The sequence below is a fragment of the Pan troglodytes genome, chromosome 13, assembly GCF_028858775.2.
Source record: "Pan troglodytes isolate AG18354 chromosome 13, NHGRI_mPanTro3-v2.0_pri, whole genome shotgun sequence".
Lineage (NCBI taxonomy): Eukaryota > Metazoa > Chordata > Mammalia > Primates > Hominidae > Pan > Pan troglodytes.
Genome location: NC_072411.2, coordinates 65756255 through 65777056, shown reverse-complemented (window position 1 = coordinate 65777056; position 20802 = coordinate 65756255). Strand labels below are relative to the sequence as shown.

Below are 20802 nucleotides of genomic sequence, written 5' to 3'. Positions count from 1 at the left end.
AGTCATATTTAATGAAAACGAAGAGAAATTATGACCCAATTCACTCTCTTTCTCATTACAATTCCTAAAGAACTTTGCCGGGCACATTATCTCGTAGACATCATGATCAAATGTTATTGTTTGCTTTATTATCTCAGTTGGATGGTTGGCTAGTCTAGAATGAAATAGGTTGAAGGCAATACTCTCAGCCTAGAAGTCTGAATGAGGTTCCCATTCAAATGATCCTGATTGTTTGCGGGTGGGGCGGGGTGATTAGTAAACCAACTGAGCTTACACTGCATAGTAAGCGTCTGGATGCCGCACATTTACATCTAACAAGAGACCCCAGAAAACGTGTGTGTGTTTCTTAAACCTTATGTTCCGAACAAAAGGCTATCTCAGCAACAGACAATCAGCACTGCATTGCTCCCTGGGATGCGAGCAACACACTCAACTGCACATTTCATTCTTCCTCGGCTCCCAGCACCACAAAGCCCCTACTCTCTTCCCACTCCTGGGTCCCCAGATTACTCCATAGAGGGGGGTTGGGAAGGCAGAAGCCTAACGTCTATGCCTGCGCACCAGCCGCCGACACCAGGGCCCCCCGGGCGCTGCTTTCTCCAGCCCGAGCCGCCTGGGGGAGGTAGGGAGGGGAGCCAGGGAGTGCGAGAGGGGACCGCACACCTAGACACTTAGGATTTTATTTATTCACAGGGAGGCGGGGGAGGGGAACTGGGCGAACGCGAATTTTCTCCCCGAAGTTGCCTCTTCTAAGCAGATCAAGTCGTTTTCTGGCTGGTGCTGGGGGCCCCGGGGAGGGTGCCGGTGAGGTCCGGGCTCTCGAGACCAGATCCCGTCCCGTGCGCAGAGGGGGTGGGGAAGGGCGGACGGGCCGCAGCTGTCGAGAGGGCCGGGAACCGGCAGCGCGGCTCTGTCCCGGGCCCTCCAACGCAGGCCGGGGAGCGCAGGGACCGGCTGGTCACGCGTGGGAAAGAAAGCTCCCTTCCCCCTACGGCGCTGCTCCCCTTTCCCCAGGCTGGGCCGCCAGAGAGTGCGTGCAGGGAGAGCTGCGAGTCCCCGCGCGCGTAATCATGACCTCGGGGCCCCCTCCGGGCCGCGTGAGCGCGTCGGCGAGGCTGGGCGGCCGCCGCGGCCCCGGCCGTGTAACATGACCCGAGCGGCCGGCCGGCCGGCGCGGCGCGGCCATTGAGCCCTCCCTGCCCATGAATCTCTGGCGCGTCTCTAGCTCGCTCGCCCGCTTGCCTCCCGCCTCCCTTTCTCCCCCTCCAGCTCCGCGGGCTCCGTGCGCCTCTCCCTCTCCCTCCTGGTCCTCCCGCTGCCCGTCTCTCTCCACTGCCCGCCTCTCGCCACTGCCTCCCGTCTTCTCTCCCTCACGGCAGCCTCCGTCTCTTTCTCCCTCTCTCCTTTGAAAACTGATCTTTGGCTCTTAGTGTGAAAGTGATTTGAATTTGGCTCGGCGGCGCTCTGCGCCTGCGCCCAGCCTCTGGCATGCTGGCTCCTTCCAAGCAGCTGTTTTGGGTTTGAAATTCCAACATGGCAGAGGCTGCAGTCCGTCTTCCCTTCAAAAACTTGGAATGATTTCAAATCATAGGCACCTTCACTTAACCCTAGCTTCCATTCATCAGCAAACACATCGGATCGATGCTACGCTAACCTATCGGGTTCTCTCTCCGCGCGTTCAGGTAAGAGGAGCTTCGTAGTTTTCTACCATCTGTTTAAATTTGTTTTTGTTTTATTTTTAAAGAATATAAATACATCCAAGACCTGTAATTAAAAGAGATCTTCAGTTGTGCCGTAAACATTAAATTCAATTTCCACTCGTTTCTATTCTGTACGCCAACCTGCTGTCTAATTTCTCTGTTCAAAGTAGCCCTGAAACATTATAATGCATATTTTTGCTGCTTAATCATTGTAACAATAGTATGGGATTAAGAGTTCGCGATTGCAAGAATCTCGCTTTTCGCTATATTGGGCTTACTTATTACTATCTTTTTACTTCAAAAATAAAAAATAAGAAAGCGGAGCCATAGGGTGGGGCTAGACTTTCTTCGGGAACTAACTTCTAAGTAAATAAGAAGTGTAAATAAGAATCTTGCACACACACAAAAAGTTGAGGTTAAATTACAATCTCGTGGCTGGGGGAACGAGAAAATGTCAGAAGATCGGTTGCAGAAAAATGTAAGCACATCATCTAGGAGGGGGTACAGCGTGGTGGGCGTATTGTTGGCAAGGAACGGGAGAGAAAGATGTATAATTTAATGGTATATACAATCCACTGATCCTATTACCGTCCTCCCCGGAGCTCTTGTTAGTTTCAATGGGAGTGAGTGAAATTGACATGGACTTGCATTCCTGGTCATGTGCTTTTTTTCCTTTCTTTCTTCTCCTGTGATCTGAGATCCCCTTTTTGTTGATGTTGCTTTCCCCCTTAATTATATGCATGTAGGTTAAATGAATACCTGACGAAAGGGCCCACGTTTCAAGGCAGTGACATTTGATAGCTGAGAGGAAAAGTGGCTTTAATGAAAAGCAACCTTTGGAATTCCTGCTTGTGAGAAATCCAATTCAGCTTTTTGTGCTGCCAGCAAGAAATGATCAGTAGCACCAGTGTTTATGGTATGTCAGTTTTGGAATTTACTTCCTTTGCATCTAAATAGGAAAGACAAATGAAATAGCATGATAAAACCATTGAAGACTGCCTGGCAAGCAGTTGCTCATGATATAGAATTCCTTTTTTAAAAAATATATGTTTAATGTCACCATGCTTTTTTTTCTTTTGCTATCACTTGTTTGTATATTGCAGTTTTGATTAATATATTACTTGAATCCACTTTTATCGGTTTTAGCTGTCATCCAGAAATTGCACGTTACTAGTAATGCACTATATATATATAACTGCTGAAGTCAAATAGTATGTAAATTAGTTAAACTCAGTGTGGGTTTTTTTTTTTTTTTTTTTTTTTGGAAGGAGGGAGGCTGGGCAAAGGGGAGAGGGCAGGAGTGTTGGGAAAGATTACTAACTAATGAAAGTGTATCTATATATATGTACACACACAGGAACAGGACTGGATGAAAATTTTATTTTTCTCAATCTATTAATGCAGTTTGACTATCTGCTCTTGATGTTTGCACTTTGTGGAGTAATCAGTTCTTCTGAGTGTGGTTTTTTTGGGGGGGGCGGGTAAGTGAAGAGGTGTCTTTTACATGAAAATAAAAATTATATTTTGATTGTCCAAAGTCCTTGATGTCTTTTAAAGAGCAGGGATAGGTTTTTTTCCCCCCTTTCCATTCACTCGTCTGCCTGTCAGCGCTTTTTACTTTTAACTTGTGACAGAATTAAATAATCAGGCACTGAAATTGACTTCGTTTGAAATCGCTCTTTCCTTTCTTTACAAAAAAAAAAAAAAAAAGTCAGTTAAATGGAGTGAGAGGGGATTTTCAATAGCTCTTGTGGCAGTGCCCTGTGTACACTTTGTAATATTCAATTAAGACAGAGGGAACAACAACAACAAAAAGATGTTAAAGTATTTTGCATAACCAAAGGATATGTCCACTTTAGACTTTTTTTTTTTTTTTTTTTGGTTGTTGCTATGTTTACCCCATGACCGTTAATTCCTCCTGAAAAGAGAGAAAGAAGGAAAGAGAGAATATGAAAAAAGAAATAACAGTGGGGCAAAGCTGCCAGGGGTCTGTAGTGTGGCCGTGGTCACTGCTCTCTCCTAACACAAATGTGAATACGAAGAGAGGAACTACAAGACCCGTTGCGCGACATACACTTCTGGTTGGACTCTGGTGACTATTGAGCTAAATACACACCACACTTACACGATAGGAAGGATTTGATTGAATTTTGCATTTGGAACTTGTTGACTTTGAAGCGATCAATAAGAAGACTGTTTATTTTAGATGCACATAATTTGCCCTGAGAAATGTTTTAAGGAGGAGAGAGCACAGCTTTTTTTCCCCCGGAGCTGTTGGAGCGAATGGGATTGCCAGATGGGCGATTTCCCTCTGTGATGTTAAAGCTGTAATATATATTCAGAGCAGATTGGGCTGCTGCCTGTGATGAGGAGGATATTACATTTATAAATTTTAAATCGGAGCTCGGACAATGTGCTGAGAGCAGAAATTGGATGGTTTGACTGTTCACCGTATTGATACTTAAACGTGATTTCTAGGTAGTACTAATAATAATCATTGCAATAATTCATGAAAAACATACTGGTATAGGCAATTATATAATTCATGACATTTAACAGCAGATTTGAGTGTGTAAATTGCCCCCCTCTTAAGTCTCTGCTTACTATTAAATAATAGTCACATAATTCATTTCCCTATGTTTAAATGTCCGATGTGCAAATGATGTTAACTTAGGAGCCTTGTTATCATATATTAGAATTCTAGGGGTGAAAGTTTACATACATATATATAAAGTAGATACTTGTGTATATGTATAAAGTGGCGTTACTGGCTCTTGTTTTCTAATTCTTTACTCTGATTATTTTTAGATTTTGTTTGTCTCAAATGTGCGGCCTAAAGGAACCAGAGCTACAAACCTAAAAGACTAGAAAGTGGGCAAGTGCTCACACTCTGGCAGCTCTGCTGTTGCAAATTAAAAGTGTGTTGTGGTCAGGAAATGAAAGCTACAATGTCTCTTTTGAACAAGTCGTTTATCAAGAGAAACATCTATCAGGGACTGCCTTGTCACATTGATCCTCTAAAAGTTAGGTCCGAGGTGGAAGCTGCTTTGATGTTTTTGATCCTAAATTTAATACAACAGAAAAACAGCAAGGATATTTTGACCAGTATAGATTTTTAAAAATGTTTCCTGGAACCAACAAGATCTATTTATTAGGATTTCACTATGTGTGAAGTTTTCTGGACGTAACAGTTGAAAGGTTGAAGGGGAAATCCCAGACTTTATAAATTGATGATTGTTAGAATATACATTTATAATACATTTAGTGATGGCTGGCTTCTTGGTGCACATGGAATGGACGTTTTGAACACAGATTGTTCAAAAGGAAAATTATTTTGAAAGAGTATTTTGGAAGAATATGTAGAGAGTCAAGAGTTTTTCATTCAAATTTTAGTTATCCTCTTCTGTTCTTCCTCTCTTTTACTCCTTCGTGCTTGTTTCTTATCTTCATTATATTTGTGACAAATTAGCTTTAATTTGGAAAAGAAACATTATTTCTACAAAAACCATGTCCCAAAACATGCTTGTACACATCGTCTCTATTGTTTATTAATTGTGCATGTTTATGGTTATCAATATAAACTGCATGGACACATAAGTCCTTTGGAATTTCAGCTTAAAAATAGAGGTATCAGATTAAACATGCTATGTGTTCTTGAATAATGAATATGTTGTATGCATTATTTAAAATTGAAAAGGTATTGTTAGGAAAATGACCAAGTTGAAACAAAATTGTGAAAGCAGTTAGAAGCAGCCTGCTTCATTTTGGGAGGCAAAGATAGGAAAGAAGTGTTTCTTCTTTAAAATAGAGTTTTTGGATACTTGTCTTACACTGCTGGAGGCAACTTGTTATTTCATGTGGGTCTATCATCAAATAAGCAGGGAAGAGTAGGGTGGGAGTTTTGAGAAGTGTAATACTTGCTAATTAATCATGTCTGAAATGAAAGAATCATAGCAGGGTAATAAAGTCTCATTGTTGTTTTCCTGGAAGAGGGTAAGACTTCTGTTTGGAAGCTGTATGTGTGAGTTGATTTGCTTTTCTCTTCTCCTAAAAACACAGTTTATAGGGTCTCTTTGGAATTATTTCAAGAAACATCTTTTTTTTTTTCTGAAAATAGAGTATTTTTCTTTCTCCTGGCTGTATTTCATCAGTAAGATTCTTAAAACAGTATCTGATATCTTCTGAGTGAAAATAGGGGGTTTTATTCTTTAGTTATATTTAAGACTCCTGTAGCTGAGTTTCCAGGGCTGATATTTTTTTCCTTCCCATAAATAGAAAATATTTTTTGTTTTTGTTTTTATTCATGTTAGGCAGGAACTTTGAAAACCTTTTTGTAGGTAGTTACTTCTGATAGATATACAAGAGTGCAGAAATTTCATTAATTACTTTTAGATGATAATATAAGAGTGTAACCAGAGAGAAGAAAATAGGTAGTATTTCCAAGAATCTATAGAGACCATCTGTATTATTACTTGGCATTTCTAAGATAGTTTAAGATATAAACCACCTGAAAAGATAAATGGGTAATTTCATTATAGGTTAATTATTTTTTCCTGAGCTTCTGGTTGTCACCTTTTAGAATTAATATCTTACTCAGGACATGCATAGGGACAGATCCACAAAGTTTGAGAGTCTGCACTGTTTTTCAGAATGTTCATGTCAAGGTGAAGACAGCCATGCTAATACTTCCCTGTTTTTGTCTGTGTGAGTGTTTGGATGCCTTGAATGATTGCCTAATTAAGTAATCACTTTTAGTGGCCCAAAATCAACAGAATTACTAGATGTATTTGAAACAATTGCAGGCTTTTATGGTTTGAACTTTCTAGTTCTTAGAACCTTGGTTTAATAGAAATAGAAAGGTGCTGTTTTACCTTTGATCAATATATTCTTGAGTGCAGATTTCACATACTACTCTTTATAAAGTACTGTGTTCATTGTTGAAGAGCAAATAAATTTAATTAGCAGGAATTTAAATTGATTTATAAATTTTTGATTGGAAGAAACTATTCTGCAGATGTTTGTGTGAAATATTGACATATGCTACTGATCGATAGAACTTGATTAATCAGCATATCTGCTGTTTTTCTTGAGTCATTGATAAACTAGAATAAACAAATGGTTCAGAAAAAGCTATAAATTTTAACTCTCAATACAAAATAAATGTATGTGTCTTTCTTTTGAGATATACAAGAGCTAGTGTTTTATTGAAATCAATTGAACTTAGAAATTGTTTGGGGGTACCACTTAGAAGCTTACAAGTCCCAAAATTCTGCCTTTCAATTCACACACACACACACACACACACACACACACACACACGGAGCAAGAGAGAGAGATTGTACCTATATTATTGTTTATTGAAAATGAAAGAATTTTTTTGACACACTGCAAATAAATGGCCAGTTTAGCAAGTGCTTTCCATGGTTGGATTTTGTCATTTTCTTCTTTTTTTCCTAAACTTGAATTTTTAGCATTAACTTTTTCATTTAACTTCTGGCAGAAATTTTAAGCATAGCTGCTTTGGTATGATTGCTGATTACTAATCTTTTTGATATTTTTGATGTTATCATTTAAATGGCAATTTTCTTTCAGAAATGTTTATTTTAAAAAGTAAAATAGCAGGAATAAGGAGTATGAAAGAATATACTCAAAATAAATGGTACGTTGAAGTTCGAAGCAAATCAAAAGCAAGGGGTATGCTAAGTTTCCTTAGGGCAGCACCACAGGTGCCTGCTCAGAAGCGCTGCCTCAATACAGCACATCCGTAAGTACCTGTTGACAACAGTAGTCTTAGCTAAGAGACTGAGGAGGCAGAAAAGATAGGTGATCAGAAACCATCAAAACATGAGATATCATATGGCACTTTCTGTTAATAATATTTACATATTTTATGCAACAAATCTGCTTGTTGTCTTGTTATTTGAATATTGACACTTTGCTTAACATTGCATATGGTGGGCTGTTGTTTCAGGGTGTATCAGAAGCAGTAAATCCAAAGGAGAATTTCAATTTAGATGTATTTATGTTAAATATATGTATAAATGGATATGTTTGCTCATATTTTAGCTCTCATGACTTTCACAAAGCATTTATAGTATCACTGCTTCCAATCATTTTTGAAACTGATACATCTTGAAAGTAGAATGCATGATTTATTGTATGAAGGCCCAAGGTTAAACATTTTTTACCCTATAGCTCAGCTTAAGTATTGGTATTTTTGTGTTGGGAAATGTTTTTTAGAAAGTATGTTTTATAATTTTGGAAAATTTGCTTCTTACTAGGTTTCTGTTCTCATTTTCATAGGATGAGGAGCTTTTAACCAAACAGTTATTAAGGATATATAATATACAGTAAAGTTTTTTATACTACAGAATATGAAATGTAAAATGCCTATAAAATGTTTTCTTTTACCCCATTTCATTATATTGAAAATACCTTTACTCTCTTTCTTTGCTATGTTTTAATTTCTGCTGGTATTTTACATACTTATTCCATTTTGCTTATGGATATATTCCTGGCATGAGAACAGAAACTGCATTTAACTCCCTTTAGCTATATATATATTTCATATATATTTCATATGTGTATGTAGATATATGAAATATATATGTGTGTGTGTATATATATATTTTGTTTTTCCCGATTCAACTGTTTGCCTTATGTCAACTGGATGCTTTTTAAACAACTGATAATTAAATGTCAACTATTTATGAGAGTAAACTCATCTGAGAATGGGCAAACTCTACTTTCATGCATTAATTCATGATGAAATATTATTCTTGGAAATAGTAACATCTCAAATGAAATTTTAAAGGTAGTGCAATGTGAAGCCGTGGGTTTCTGTATGTCGTTCTAAACTTTTTGCTTATCTTTTGACTTACTATCCTCACCATTAAGAGACATTTTTACCTTCACCTAGGACCAGCTACATAATTTCTGAGACCCAGCGCAAAATTAAAATGTGAGGCATCTTGTTCAAAAATTAATTTGAAGACAGCAACACACAGCATTAAACAAAATGCAGGGCCCTGTATTGTGTGGTGGGGTGGGGGCCTGTGTGCCTGAACAAGTGATGGGGCAATGAAGCCAGCCCTGCCTTCACCACCTACAGACTTTTATCTGGGGCCACCTTTGTAGAAGTCACTAGGTTTCCTATTGGAGACTGACTATTCCACAATGATTCCATCTGCCTCTGCCGAAAAAGATACTAATGAGAATTGAGTAAGAAAACTGATGGGAAATGAACCATTAAGTATCTCCTGCTCTTTCTATATCTGAACTGGGGATTGAAATATTTGCTTTTGTCTCATCTTGCCCTGTGTCTGATATATCTCGTATATATCATGTGACTTTTTACTCAAGTATTCTTAAAAGGAACTTTGCGTGTGTGTGTGTGTGTGTGTGTGTTTAATGGTTTGCATGTAGTTACATACTTCAATACTTATCCCAGGCCCAGAATAATTGTAGTAGTAAGAGCTGAGGAGGTTCTCTGTTGCCAAGTACTGCCACTATCCCTCCTCGGTTAAGGCACAAGAAAAATGAGTATTTTTATGTAGAAATCCTACATTATCTGATACAAAATGCTGACCATTAAAAAAACGAAAGTATGCTCATTGAATGACAGGAAGGGGGGGCAGACCCCCAAATAACCTTGTTATAATAGTGTCAGTATTGATACGTGGACATTAGAAAGTGGTATTTTAGCTATATAAACATGTGACAGCTGTGTTAAAGAGGAAAAGTAACCATTTCATGCGGTAACACTAATGTTGCAGTATGCTATATTCAAATCCTGGACTTAGCTTCTCAATTTGTGTTGCAATAACCTCCCTCTCCCTGAAAATTAGAGTCATATGACTCCTTTACCAACGTTCTGTGCTGATAGTTGGACAAAACATTTACATCGTTGCTTCCCAAAGTACTTCCCAATGAGATCAAACTTCATATTGTGATACCTAAAACTGAATTTTGAAGTCAAGTGCCTTTTTCAAATCAAAACTGAGATATGATGGAATGTCCAGCAAGTATGGATCTGAGTGCACTTGAAGTTGCACCATTTATTTTCAAAAGATATTTCTCACATCAGATGACTCTGCCAGGAAGGGAAATATCAAAGAGCTTGGAAAAAGTAACTATTCTTTTATGTAATCCAAGACTGGGGTGAAAGTGGGGGGCTTTAAAGATATTTTTGAGGAAGAAAAAAATTGAACTTATTTTGAATGCCTTGTTAGACTTTGTCGGGAGAAATGCTACATATGAGACTTTCTAAGAAGAAAAATCTTTGCCCTGTGTAATAACAAGGCATTGCTCTCCACACTGATAGGCACCTTAATGAAAGAAAGCTGGGAAATAACTATTATAACAGTGTCCCATTTAAGTAAAAATTTACCCCACAGTTTAGGAATCTTTTTTTTTTTTTTAACTAAGCCATTGCAAACTTGAAATATTTTAGTAGGTAGTTAGCCACAATTCACATTTTCTAATGTTCTGTGTTCTATCTCCAAATTCTGTAGTATAATTTCAACTGGGACTCTTCTTTTCCTGCTTTACTCCTATACTTGGAATCTTGTATTTTCATATTAAATGTTTTGCTTTAAAAATGATTAAACTAGGAATCTGGGTAAATAGGTGGCAATATAGTATATTGTTGTGCCAAAAAGAGCTTTTTTATTTTTCATCTGTTCATTTCTTTTCCCTTTCAATTTCAAATTGAAGATTGTAAACTCTTTCTTTCAAATAATATACCTCAATGATGCTAAATTATAAATCTTAATTAGGTATGATTCGGTGATTTTAATCTTACAAGATAATTATTCTGAGTAGGATAAAAAGGTTCCCTTAAGATTGAAGGCATTTTCATTACAATCCCCATTTTCAGATCAAACAAATACTATGAAATAAACAGTACTATTATTCTTTTATGCTTAATAGTTTGTACTTTTCAATTAAAGTATATGGATGAAGAAATAAGGCTATAGATAATGGCAGTCTCATTGTTTGCAAACTAAGTGCTTTTGATAAATTTTACTGCTAGGAATTACATGGATCTAAGGGAATCTTTTAAATAAAAATTACAGTTTTGATTATCTAAATGGAATATGTTCTTGTGCATGTGCATAGATATATTTCTTTGTGAAGGTATTGATGTCAGGGACACTTTTGGTATTCCTTTATGAGTAATTAGGTTAACGGGGTTAGTTAGAAAATGTATCCTTTCCTGGAAAATGAAAAATTACATTCAAGCAGAGGTAAAAGAGTAGAACATATTCATGACTTTAAGTACTTAAAAAGATATTTTATGAGTCATTTTTGAAGAATAATTCCCAATATGTAACTTGTTAAGAATAATCGCCATTTTTACTTTCTAAAGCACATCTATATTAAAACTGACTTTCTGTTCATGACTCGCAAATCTGGAGTCAATTTTAGGCCCAACTTACAAAAGATGTGGGTCTTATCCCCCCTGCCCTTATCGTGGTATCCTATGCCAGTAGAGTCAGTACAAAGTTCTCTTTTAAAGAGAGATTTTCATTTGCATTATTCAGAAGATTAAGCAACGTTTTTGGGAGGGAAATACTGATAGGACCCAAATGTAGACATTGGGACCCTGAATGGCCTGTATCCTTGTCTGACAAACTGGAAGGAAAAAATATTACCAGCTTTGGAATTTTACATGCCTATATGAACAGTGCTTTTTCTTTCTGTGGGAAGATTTTAAACATACTATGAATACAATAAGTGTTACCTAATTGGAAAAATATGTTTCCTATAATTCTAAGAGTACTAATCAACCAATCATCGATATCAATTTACTCATGGATGGTAAGATAGTAGAATTTTATTCAGAAATGAATGTCCAGTTGGAGCTGGTATCTCTTTAGAAAGTGAAAAAAATTACACATAAGCAAAATTCTTTTGGTAATTTTTTAAAAACATGGGTGTGAAATCTCCATCAATAAAATTTTTGGCAGTTAAAGTATTACAAAAAAAATTGAAAGCTCTTTATTATGTTTTGTTCTTTAATAAGCCTCTAAATGAGCATATACAGTGCAATAATGCCTTTTTTGTTTACTTTTTTGATTTTTGTCTTGTTTTATTTTGTTTTAGCATAAAGTAAAAAGAACTTATAGGTAAACTATTTTGTACTATTTATTTTTAAAGATATCTAGTAAGGACAGTACAACATATAATATAGGTTTGTTCATAATCATGGGTAAAAAATCTACAATTTTACCACCATGTAATGATAGTTCCTTGAAATTTTACCCTACTACAGCAAAATGCCACAGTCACTAAGATGGGAGGTGTTGCTGATATATGATTGGAATGCACATGTATACTTAAATACATAATTTTTAAAAAATTGTCTTTATTTTCTAACAGCTTGTTGGTGTCCTTTGCTTAGGGCTAAGGGGAAAATGTTTTCTGCTATTTTGCTATTGGCATACTCACCAAGAACCTTGCTGTCTAAGCCATCTTCCTACCTACCTAGCTGTGTACCGTTTTGAAGAGCTGTTTTTTTCTTTTCTTTTTTAAAAATTTTTGATATTTGTCTGCAAGGCTGGTTATTACTTGATCATCTGGAAAATCAAATTTCATTTCAGCCACTGGAATATGATACTTAGATAATGAGAAGTAGTTTGAATTAATTAAGAGGATAATATTAGGGTTTATATTAGGGAAGAGTAAAGCAGCATTTGTTGTCATGGACAACATGTAGGAATAGGGGAAGTAGACACAAGTTCGAGAAAGTCATTGAGGCAAAGCTAACATTAAAGACTGTTTTCATGTGGTTGTTACACAGAATGATATTGGCAATTTTGTAAATTAAACCCTAATATTAATTATGTAAAAAAAACCTTATCAGTTATTAAGAATTATTGACTAATAATCAGTAAATAGCATGTAGCACTATTTTAACAAATTATATTCTCCGTATCGTTTTTGTCCCCATAATTTTAAAAAGTGTGAAAACATATATATATGCCTTTAAAGATGGTTCAAATTATTCTCAGACTCTTTTTTTCTCTCTTAACATACTCAAGTTTTTAGGCCACAAATGAAGTGACAGAATAAAAACCATTGAAGATGGAGGTATATGTCCTTTAAGGCTTCTTTTGGAAACTAATGTGTTTACTGCCATTATGGAAATTGAAATCATTGAATACTTTGAATTGGTTTTAGAAAAATTTGATGTTAAATTTTGTATCAACTCAGTAAATGCTTGCTATAACTTCATGACCAAACTAAAGCCCCAAACAAGCAAAATAAATAAATAAATAAATAATAAAAAACTTTTGCCTAAGCCCTACACCAGATCAGTTAGATGAGATTTTAAACTCCTCAGATGATTCTAACGTAAACCAAACATTTATATATATCAAGAGATCTTAAAATTTTTACCTTTTAAAAAAATGTCCTTCTTCCTGGTTTGAAGTTAGAAAAATGAAGATATCTATTCAGAACTGAATATACTAATGACATGTACAGATAGCTCATCATCCGGCTGAAGTTCAACAACCTATCTAGACTTTTGAAAACATTTCTGTCAGTCTTGCAAGAACATCTCAGGAAAGTAACAGTGATGAAGGACAGTGTCAGCAGAAGTCCACAGTCTATCATTTTGTTACCTTGGGTAAGCCATTCAACCTCACTGAGCCTTAGTTTTTAGTTTACTTTTTTATAAAAGAAGAGATGATTGAGGTGATCCGATGACGACTAAGATTTCTTGCAGTTTTGTATACTCCATGACTGCTTTGTCATGGACTAGTGAACTCAAGTAACTTGGACCTTGCTAGTCGTCTAAAAGATGCAAAGTATTTTTGTTTCTCTTAAGAAAGCTCCAAAAATTATCTTGGAAACAATGTAGAAAGCTCAAGGACCATTTATTACTTTGTTAAGCCCATCAGAAGAGATGATAAGCATTCATTAAATATGCTTACTAATTGGTTGCATGCAAAAGTGTCAGCAATTCTAATATCTTAAGAGTTGATGGGTATTAGTTAGCTAATGCTTTTCTCTTGTAAGAGATTTCAATAGAGTGGCGATCAGATTAACTTAAGCAGTGGAGTTAGAAACCTCAAATCCTTAAAATATTTAGTATGAAAGGTGGACTTTTATCAAACTGAAAGCAATACTTTTTTCCTGTACTTTATCAGCAACTAGTCTTTGTCCACCTTCTTTTTGCTTCCTGGCATGTTCTTCTTCGCTTGTTGAAATCCTACTAGGACTTTGGTATCCAGGTCAGTTGTTGCATCATCCATGAAGCCTTCTTTGAGGCACCCTAACTAGGATTGATTTCGACGTCTACTTAATTGTCCCTTAGAACATTTGAAATGTCTCCTTTAGATCACTTACCATCATCTTTCTCCTACTATAGATTGCTAGGCATTTGTGTTTCTCTATTATGAAGCTGTAAATTGCTTGAGAGCACACACATCTAATTCATTTTTATTTTTAATCTCCTCAACATGTGTGTATAGCATAAGACCTATAATAGGAATTCAATAAATGTTTGGTGAATTGAATTGATAAAAGCATAGGAAACTATCACTTGGTTAATATTTTATTTTATTTTATTATTTTATTATTATTATTATTTTTGAGACGGAGTCTTGCTCTGTCACCCAGGCTGGAGTGCAGTGGCGCGATCTCGGCTCACTGCAAGCTCCACCTCCCGGGTTCACGCCATTCTCCTGCCTCAGCCTCCCCAGCAGCTGGGACTACAGGCGTCTGCCACCACCACGCCCGGCTAATTTTTTTGTATTTTTTAGGAGAGACAGGGTTTCACCGTGTTAGCCAGGATGGTCTCGATCTCCTGACCTCATGATCCGCCCGCTTCTGCCTCTCAATGTGCTGGGATTACAGGCGTGAGCCACCATGCCCGGCCAGTTAATATTTTATTAATCTTATTTTTAAAAATTAAAAGATGATTTTTAAATGTTTAAAGAATGGATCTATGAAAATTGTATATTTCATTAAAACATTGAAATTTCTATATTCTTTATATAATGTTATTACCAAAGAAAGACTTTATAACCCTGAAAAATAGTTTTATAATTATATACTTAAAAAGGAGCTTACAGTCATTAATTCTATTTTTGTATCTCTAGATAGGAGAGCCTTTAAACTCTTTTATAAAAAACATTATGCTATCTTTAAAATCTTATAAATCTATAGACTACTTTGATTATAGGTGTAACAAATAGCTTTAAATCACTATTCTCCATGAAATATTTTTTTCTCATGTGTTTGCAGACAGAAAAATTTGAGGGTACAGAATCATAAAATATTAGACTCTGAGACTTCCAGATTGACTTCTTACCAATATAGAGTTGATTGACAGTTGGTCATTCTGCCTTTGGTTGAACGTGGGAAATAAGTACCTCCTAAGGCATTTCTTTCTATTTTGTCCTTTCTCTGATAAATAGGCAGTTTGCAAATATGTGCACTATCAGTACTCAAGACAGATTTCCTTGGAAACATGATGATACTGGGGTGGTAAAATGTGAGATGCAAACTAGTTCATCTACAGTCGATACGATAACTTAATTTGTTAATGTCTTTGGTTAACATTTTAATTGGGACCTTTATCTAACTAAATAGTGTCTATTAATTTATTTTGTACTGAATACTGGGCAGTAAACAATTTAGCTGGGATTTCACCCAATAGCTCTTTTAGGTGTTCAATAGCTTTACCAGTTGGGTTTGTGTGCTCGTGGAAGGGTCAGCTACTTTCTCAAATCTGCCATGAATGTTACAATAAATAGCATTACAGTATTTCTAAGGCAAATTCAATTTGATCAAATGTTAAATTATAATGAGTTAGGCAACAGTATTTGACAAGATTTATATTTCATATTTGTGTTTTTAAACCTAAAGATGTACCAGAGAAAAGCATTTGCTCACATTGCTTCGTCAAACAACCCAGAAAAAAACAAAGACTCTATTGTCATTATTTTAAAAACACAATTTCACTAAGAAAACCTATAACCTTTACTGAAAGCTCACTCGTTTTCTTCCAATTTGGGCTCTTGAGAGCTGAAAAGTTCTAGATGCTATCTTACCACTTCATATTGAAATCTAGGTTGATGTCATACACTCTACACAGAAGAAAGTATCTGTAGTGCTGATTGTTGAACCTGAATCGTTACAAAGATGTGCCATTTAGTGAGCTATAATGGACAAATGTTGCTTAGTTAATTGTATAAAAACACTGCATCTTCAGCAAAGAGCTCTAATAGTAAAGGACAGTACATTGAAGGTAGAACAATAAAGATTGTGAAACAATATGTTAAAAGTAGCAAAAGCATTTTTGCAGTGTGACTTCAACAGTGAAGACCCGTGTGTTTAGTTCCTTTGTTAAATAGACACTTCTGGTTTTCTAGAAACCATTCAATGTGCTTCAAGTGAGTTAAAATTGTTAAAATATAAATTAAAAGCCATCAGATTGAGAGTAAAGGCCACAAATTGTAAAACCTTATAGTGGTAGCTTGCCAACAACCAACTTAAATCCAGGGAATATTTAAAAGAGGCTTAAAATTCTACTTGGTTTATAATCAGGAAGCTGTGGGGTTTTAAATTAATAAAAATATTCATGAGAATTATTTACATGTAAAATGCACCCATTTTCCTTTACCCTTCTGGTAGAAGAAAATTGGGTGATCCTTCTCAAAAGGGTAATCATGTAAGTTGGTGGCCACAAAGTATGAACCATGGTTAAAAGTCAGTGGTTAATGGTTTATTTTGTTGTCTGCCTTCTTTCACTGCTTCCTCCTTCCTTCCCTTCCTTTTTATTTATTTATTTTGACCCTATATGCATAGTTGACAGCTGTCAGTAATAGAATTTTTGGCTAGATCTAGACACAGCAATTCTTGAAAAATATGAAACTATATTTGTCCTTTTGGCCTATGATCTGAATTAAAAGATAAAATTGTTTCAGGCCAATACAACTACATAGGTACATGCATGCGTGCACACGTGTGTGTGTGTGTGTGTGTTTATTTAGTAGAGCAACCTGTCTTTGCAACAAATGACAGTGTTGAAAGCTCTTTCATTCTGAATGGACCAGTTAATAGCTCCATACAGACACCATCTAAGTGAACCTATTTAAATATCTTTCCAGATTCTTAACTAAGTGGTGCAAGTCTGTCTTGGAGGTGGCACTTATTTGTCCCTTAGGGGTTAAGTTTGGTTTGATATTCAGTTGAAGTATCAGTAAATAAGATTTATGAGAAATTAATTAAAACTAAAATTGAAAATGGATAAGGTACAAGTTTACCCTACAATGGCTTGAGTATATTTGTCCCAAATGCATGAAAAGAATGTTTTCTAATGGACTCTTTTGATTAGAATAGAAACTAATCACAAATAAACTATTTAAAGTTTGCTATCATGATACAATTGTTTTCATTCAGTGGTCGGCCATGCCTTCTTTTAGCCTTGTCTTTGTCCAGGGTTTAGTTTAGTCATGCATATGTCCTTGAAGAAATGTAGCATCTTTCACAAGATTTTGTACAAGTGAAATCAGATACCAATTTTTATTACAGAACCGAGCCTACAAATGTTTCTCTTTAAAGACATTTTTAATAGAAACAGTAAGGTATAAATCATTTAAGCAATTACCTGGACATTGTGGAAACGGGGCTTGGCTTATTCTGTAGCCCCAGATGTTTCCAGATTCCAGTAATAACCCGGTCCAGATATTTACAGCTTAATTTTCTGTGCATGTGCACTTGTCCACAAATGGCTCCTATTTCCCATTTTCTGTTGGACAACTGGGCTACTTAGAGGTTTAAAAAAAATGATTTCAGCTTGGGTGATGACAAACATTAATGGTGATAATAAGTTGCTTCTAGAAACTTTGATCACTTAAAAACATATAGAGGCTAAATTTTAGAGGATTTTATACTAAAACATAAATTGTTCAAATGGCATTTTGCTTTATGGATGAGAATGGGATGAATAACTTCCCCCATCCCTCAAAATTTTAGTCTTGATATGCTACGTGATCAAAGTGATTCTTCGTTTTTCTTTAAAAAATGCATATTCTGGCACTGGTTGGGTTATCATGCAGGCTGCTAGTTTTTCTTTGCATCACTACCCCACAGGTTTTCTTCTTCTTACTAGAAACTAAACAAATGGAAAATAATGATTGGTAACCATCTGCTGTGCAGAAATTTTACATATAGCAGTTAACTCTATTTTAGAAAACAAGACCAAATGAGTGCATTATACTGTTGCCAGTAAATAGCAACAAGCACTAGAGCATTCCTTTGGACAACGCAGGCACACAGGGAGCCAACATTTTGTTATGGGAAGTCAGTTGGTTGGGCTGTGGGGCTGAGTGTGCCCAGACATTTACTTGTGTGTTTGTGTCTGTGTGCCTATGTCTGTGTATGTATTGCTTATGTGAAGAAAGTGATTGCTTCCTCTCTGCCTTCTCCTTGTGTCTCCCTTCTTCCCGCCATAACTCCAGTCACGTAAATCAAAGTAATGTAGATGTAAATAAATCAATTCAATCACATCATCCTAAATCTTTTTATTCACTTAAGAAATAAACTTAAAATCCATAAAGTCAGACAGAATAAAGATTTGTAAAAGTATGTAGGCTTCAGATCGGAATCGTGGTTTTCTTCATTGTACATATTACAATGACTGGTGGCTAGCCAATGCATCTTTAGATTATTCTCTTGTCGTATCTTCTGCCTAAAAAACACCTTAACAGGAAATTAGATTGAGTATATGTACAAAAGATATTGACAGGCAATGATTATTCATATAGCTGCTGTTGAAGTATGGATGTTGTATTGAGGGTAGACCTATAATGAAATAGACAGAAGTAAGCGGTTACAAAGAATTTATTCAAATGGACCAGGTAAGGCCTGATTTTATAGTTATCCATATAATCTGTAATCTGTCTCTCTCTCTCTCTCGCTCTCTCTGTCTTATATATATAATCTGTTTATTATATCAATATACTTAGGCACTCGAAACATACAATCTCTCTCTTGCTTTCTAACTTTCACTTATTTGATATGGGGATTTTGCCATACAGCAAGAAAAGTTGTTTAAAATGGGCAGTATATTGAGTTCAAAGGACCCATACAGTTCATAAATTCTCTGGTGTCTACTGGATTTTTCATCAGGGAGACTTCCAATAAAAATGATCTATTTTAGAAATAATATTGTTTAGTAGGTTGAAATGTGGTGTAATAAAATTAGACCTTCAGTCTTCTAAAGTTACTACTTAGATGGCACCCTTGGGATGGTAAAATGGCTGTATAAGCAGATGAATCAGACAGTTCCACTGATGGGTACATTTGTCAGTCTCTGTTACAGATATAATATATTCTTATATCTGTAATCCTGACACTGTTACATCCAAATGAAATCAACATGAGGTTGTCATCTTTAAGCAAATATGTTAAGTGTTGTCTTTTGTGCTTTGGATTTGAAAGAAAGGGGCCCAGGGGAGGCAGCATCATGCAAATGGAACAAATCCCATTTCTTCTGAGCTGTGCTGTTTTTCCCCTCCATGGCAGCTGGCTGTGTTATCTTTGTGTGTTTCTCTGAGTGCTGACAATTCTTTCAGTGATCTAAGTTAGGGCACATTAGAAAGTGGAAGCAGCTGTCTGTCGCTATACTGAGAGACGTGTTTGCTCTACTGCAAAGATGAAGGACCATGAATCCTTGACACACTCTCCCCCCTCCCCCCTGTACTTTCCAACATGATCAACATTCAGACGCACAGATTGTCTGCTTGGACAGTTTTTTGTTCTGACTGACAGCATCTGGCATAGACAAATTTAAAAATACATAGCATGCCATGCTTGGAATTGGAACATCCCTTTTTTATTAATCTTCTCATTTAAACCATTCATTTACATTTCAAGAAAGGTTACAGCTTGATATGGTTGAAACGTTGATTTTTAAATGAATAACCTTCTAATGAAATGTCTTGAATGAGTACCAAGCAGCCAGTGTTCATTAAAAATTACACCCGATTAACACGGCCTTGAAAGCCTGAGAGGAAAGGGATTTCTTATTGTTTTAATCCACAATGCAATCCAGTGTTTACCTTTCTGGCACAAAGCGAATAGAAATGACGCCTGTACTTGCAACACTTCTGATATTGAACACAACTATGATATCACCCTTAAGCCGACAAAAACACTTGGTCTTGTTTAATCAGCTTTTTTTCCCTCTGAAAGCCCTCAGAGGTGTTAAATTTTTTTAAAAAAACATTACCAAAATACACCTTTCTCAAATGTCCCACCCCTCCATCACCCCAAAATACTATGTCTCTATGCCCACATCAGAAAAAGAAAAAGCTTATATGTTTTCAAGTGGAAGAGTAGTAGAAAACGCTTTTAGGTTAAATGCTTCCCCTGACCCTAGGATGGTGGATATACATTTATTTGTTTGCATTACTTTGGTAATAAAACATAACAGTGCAAAAATTGCTCTTTCTCTGCCCCACTCACCCCCACACACATTCACATTTCTTACCCATTCTCAATTCCGTAGTCAACCTTAGCAACATGCCTAGCATTCATGTAAAAATAATATGAAAATTGGTCATATCAGTCAGTCTTTGGACTTTGAGTCCAGGGGCGGAGGTAGGAATAAGGGTAGGAGAATCCTCCTTTTATCATGCATTTTAGACTTTTCATATCACTGCAGACTTCAGCTGTTAACTACTCCAAGGGTAGCTACATTATTAAATAGTTCTAAGGGGTGTTTGGAGAAGGCAAGTGGTGCAAAATTGTAATAAAAAATATATTCAAGTGCTGGGTAGTAAATATGTAAAGCAATGTACTGGATAACTTGGAAAAACAGGCTTCAGAGGGAAGTTCAATTAACAGTTGTAAGCAGAAGAGGTGCTGTATTTCTTCAGCATGTGTAAGAGGTCACTTGCTTTAGGATAAATTTTGACGAATTCCAGAGAGAAATAAATGCTGAAATAAAAATGAAAACAGATTATAGTTTTATATCAAAGGCACTTTTAATTTTTGAATATGATAGGGGAAAATGACAAGATTTTATTCCATGGATTATATATGATTACTTTTTATATTTTACTATGTTTAAGTTATACAC

General features: G+C 36.2%; 1 protein-coding gene across 2 annotated transcripts in view; it reads left to right on the top strand.

Moving 5' to 3' along the window:
- The first annotated feature begins 745 nt into the window (after positions 1 to 745).
- The window catches only part of FIGN (fidgetin, microtubule severing factor), a 133165-nt gene continuing 113108 nt past the window's right edge, over positions 746 to 20802 (top strand). Inside the window, exons 1-2 of one of the 2 annotated variants that reach the window (XM_001151294.8) lie at positions 746 to 1682; positions 2447 to 2616. In XM_001151294.8, coding sequence (XP_001151294.1) covers positions 2592 to 2616 — 25 coding nt within the window. In that variant the 5' untranslated portion in view covers positions 746 to 1682; positions 2447 to 2591. The remainder of the gene's footprint in view (positions 1683 to 2446; positions 2617 to 20802) is intronic. The other variant, XM_009443600.5, reaches the window with a different exon arrangement.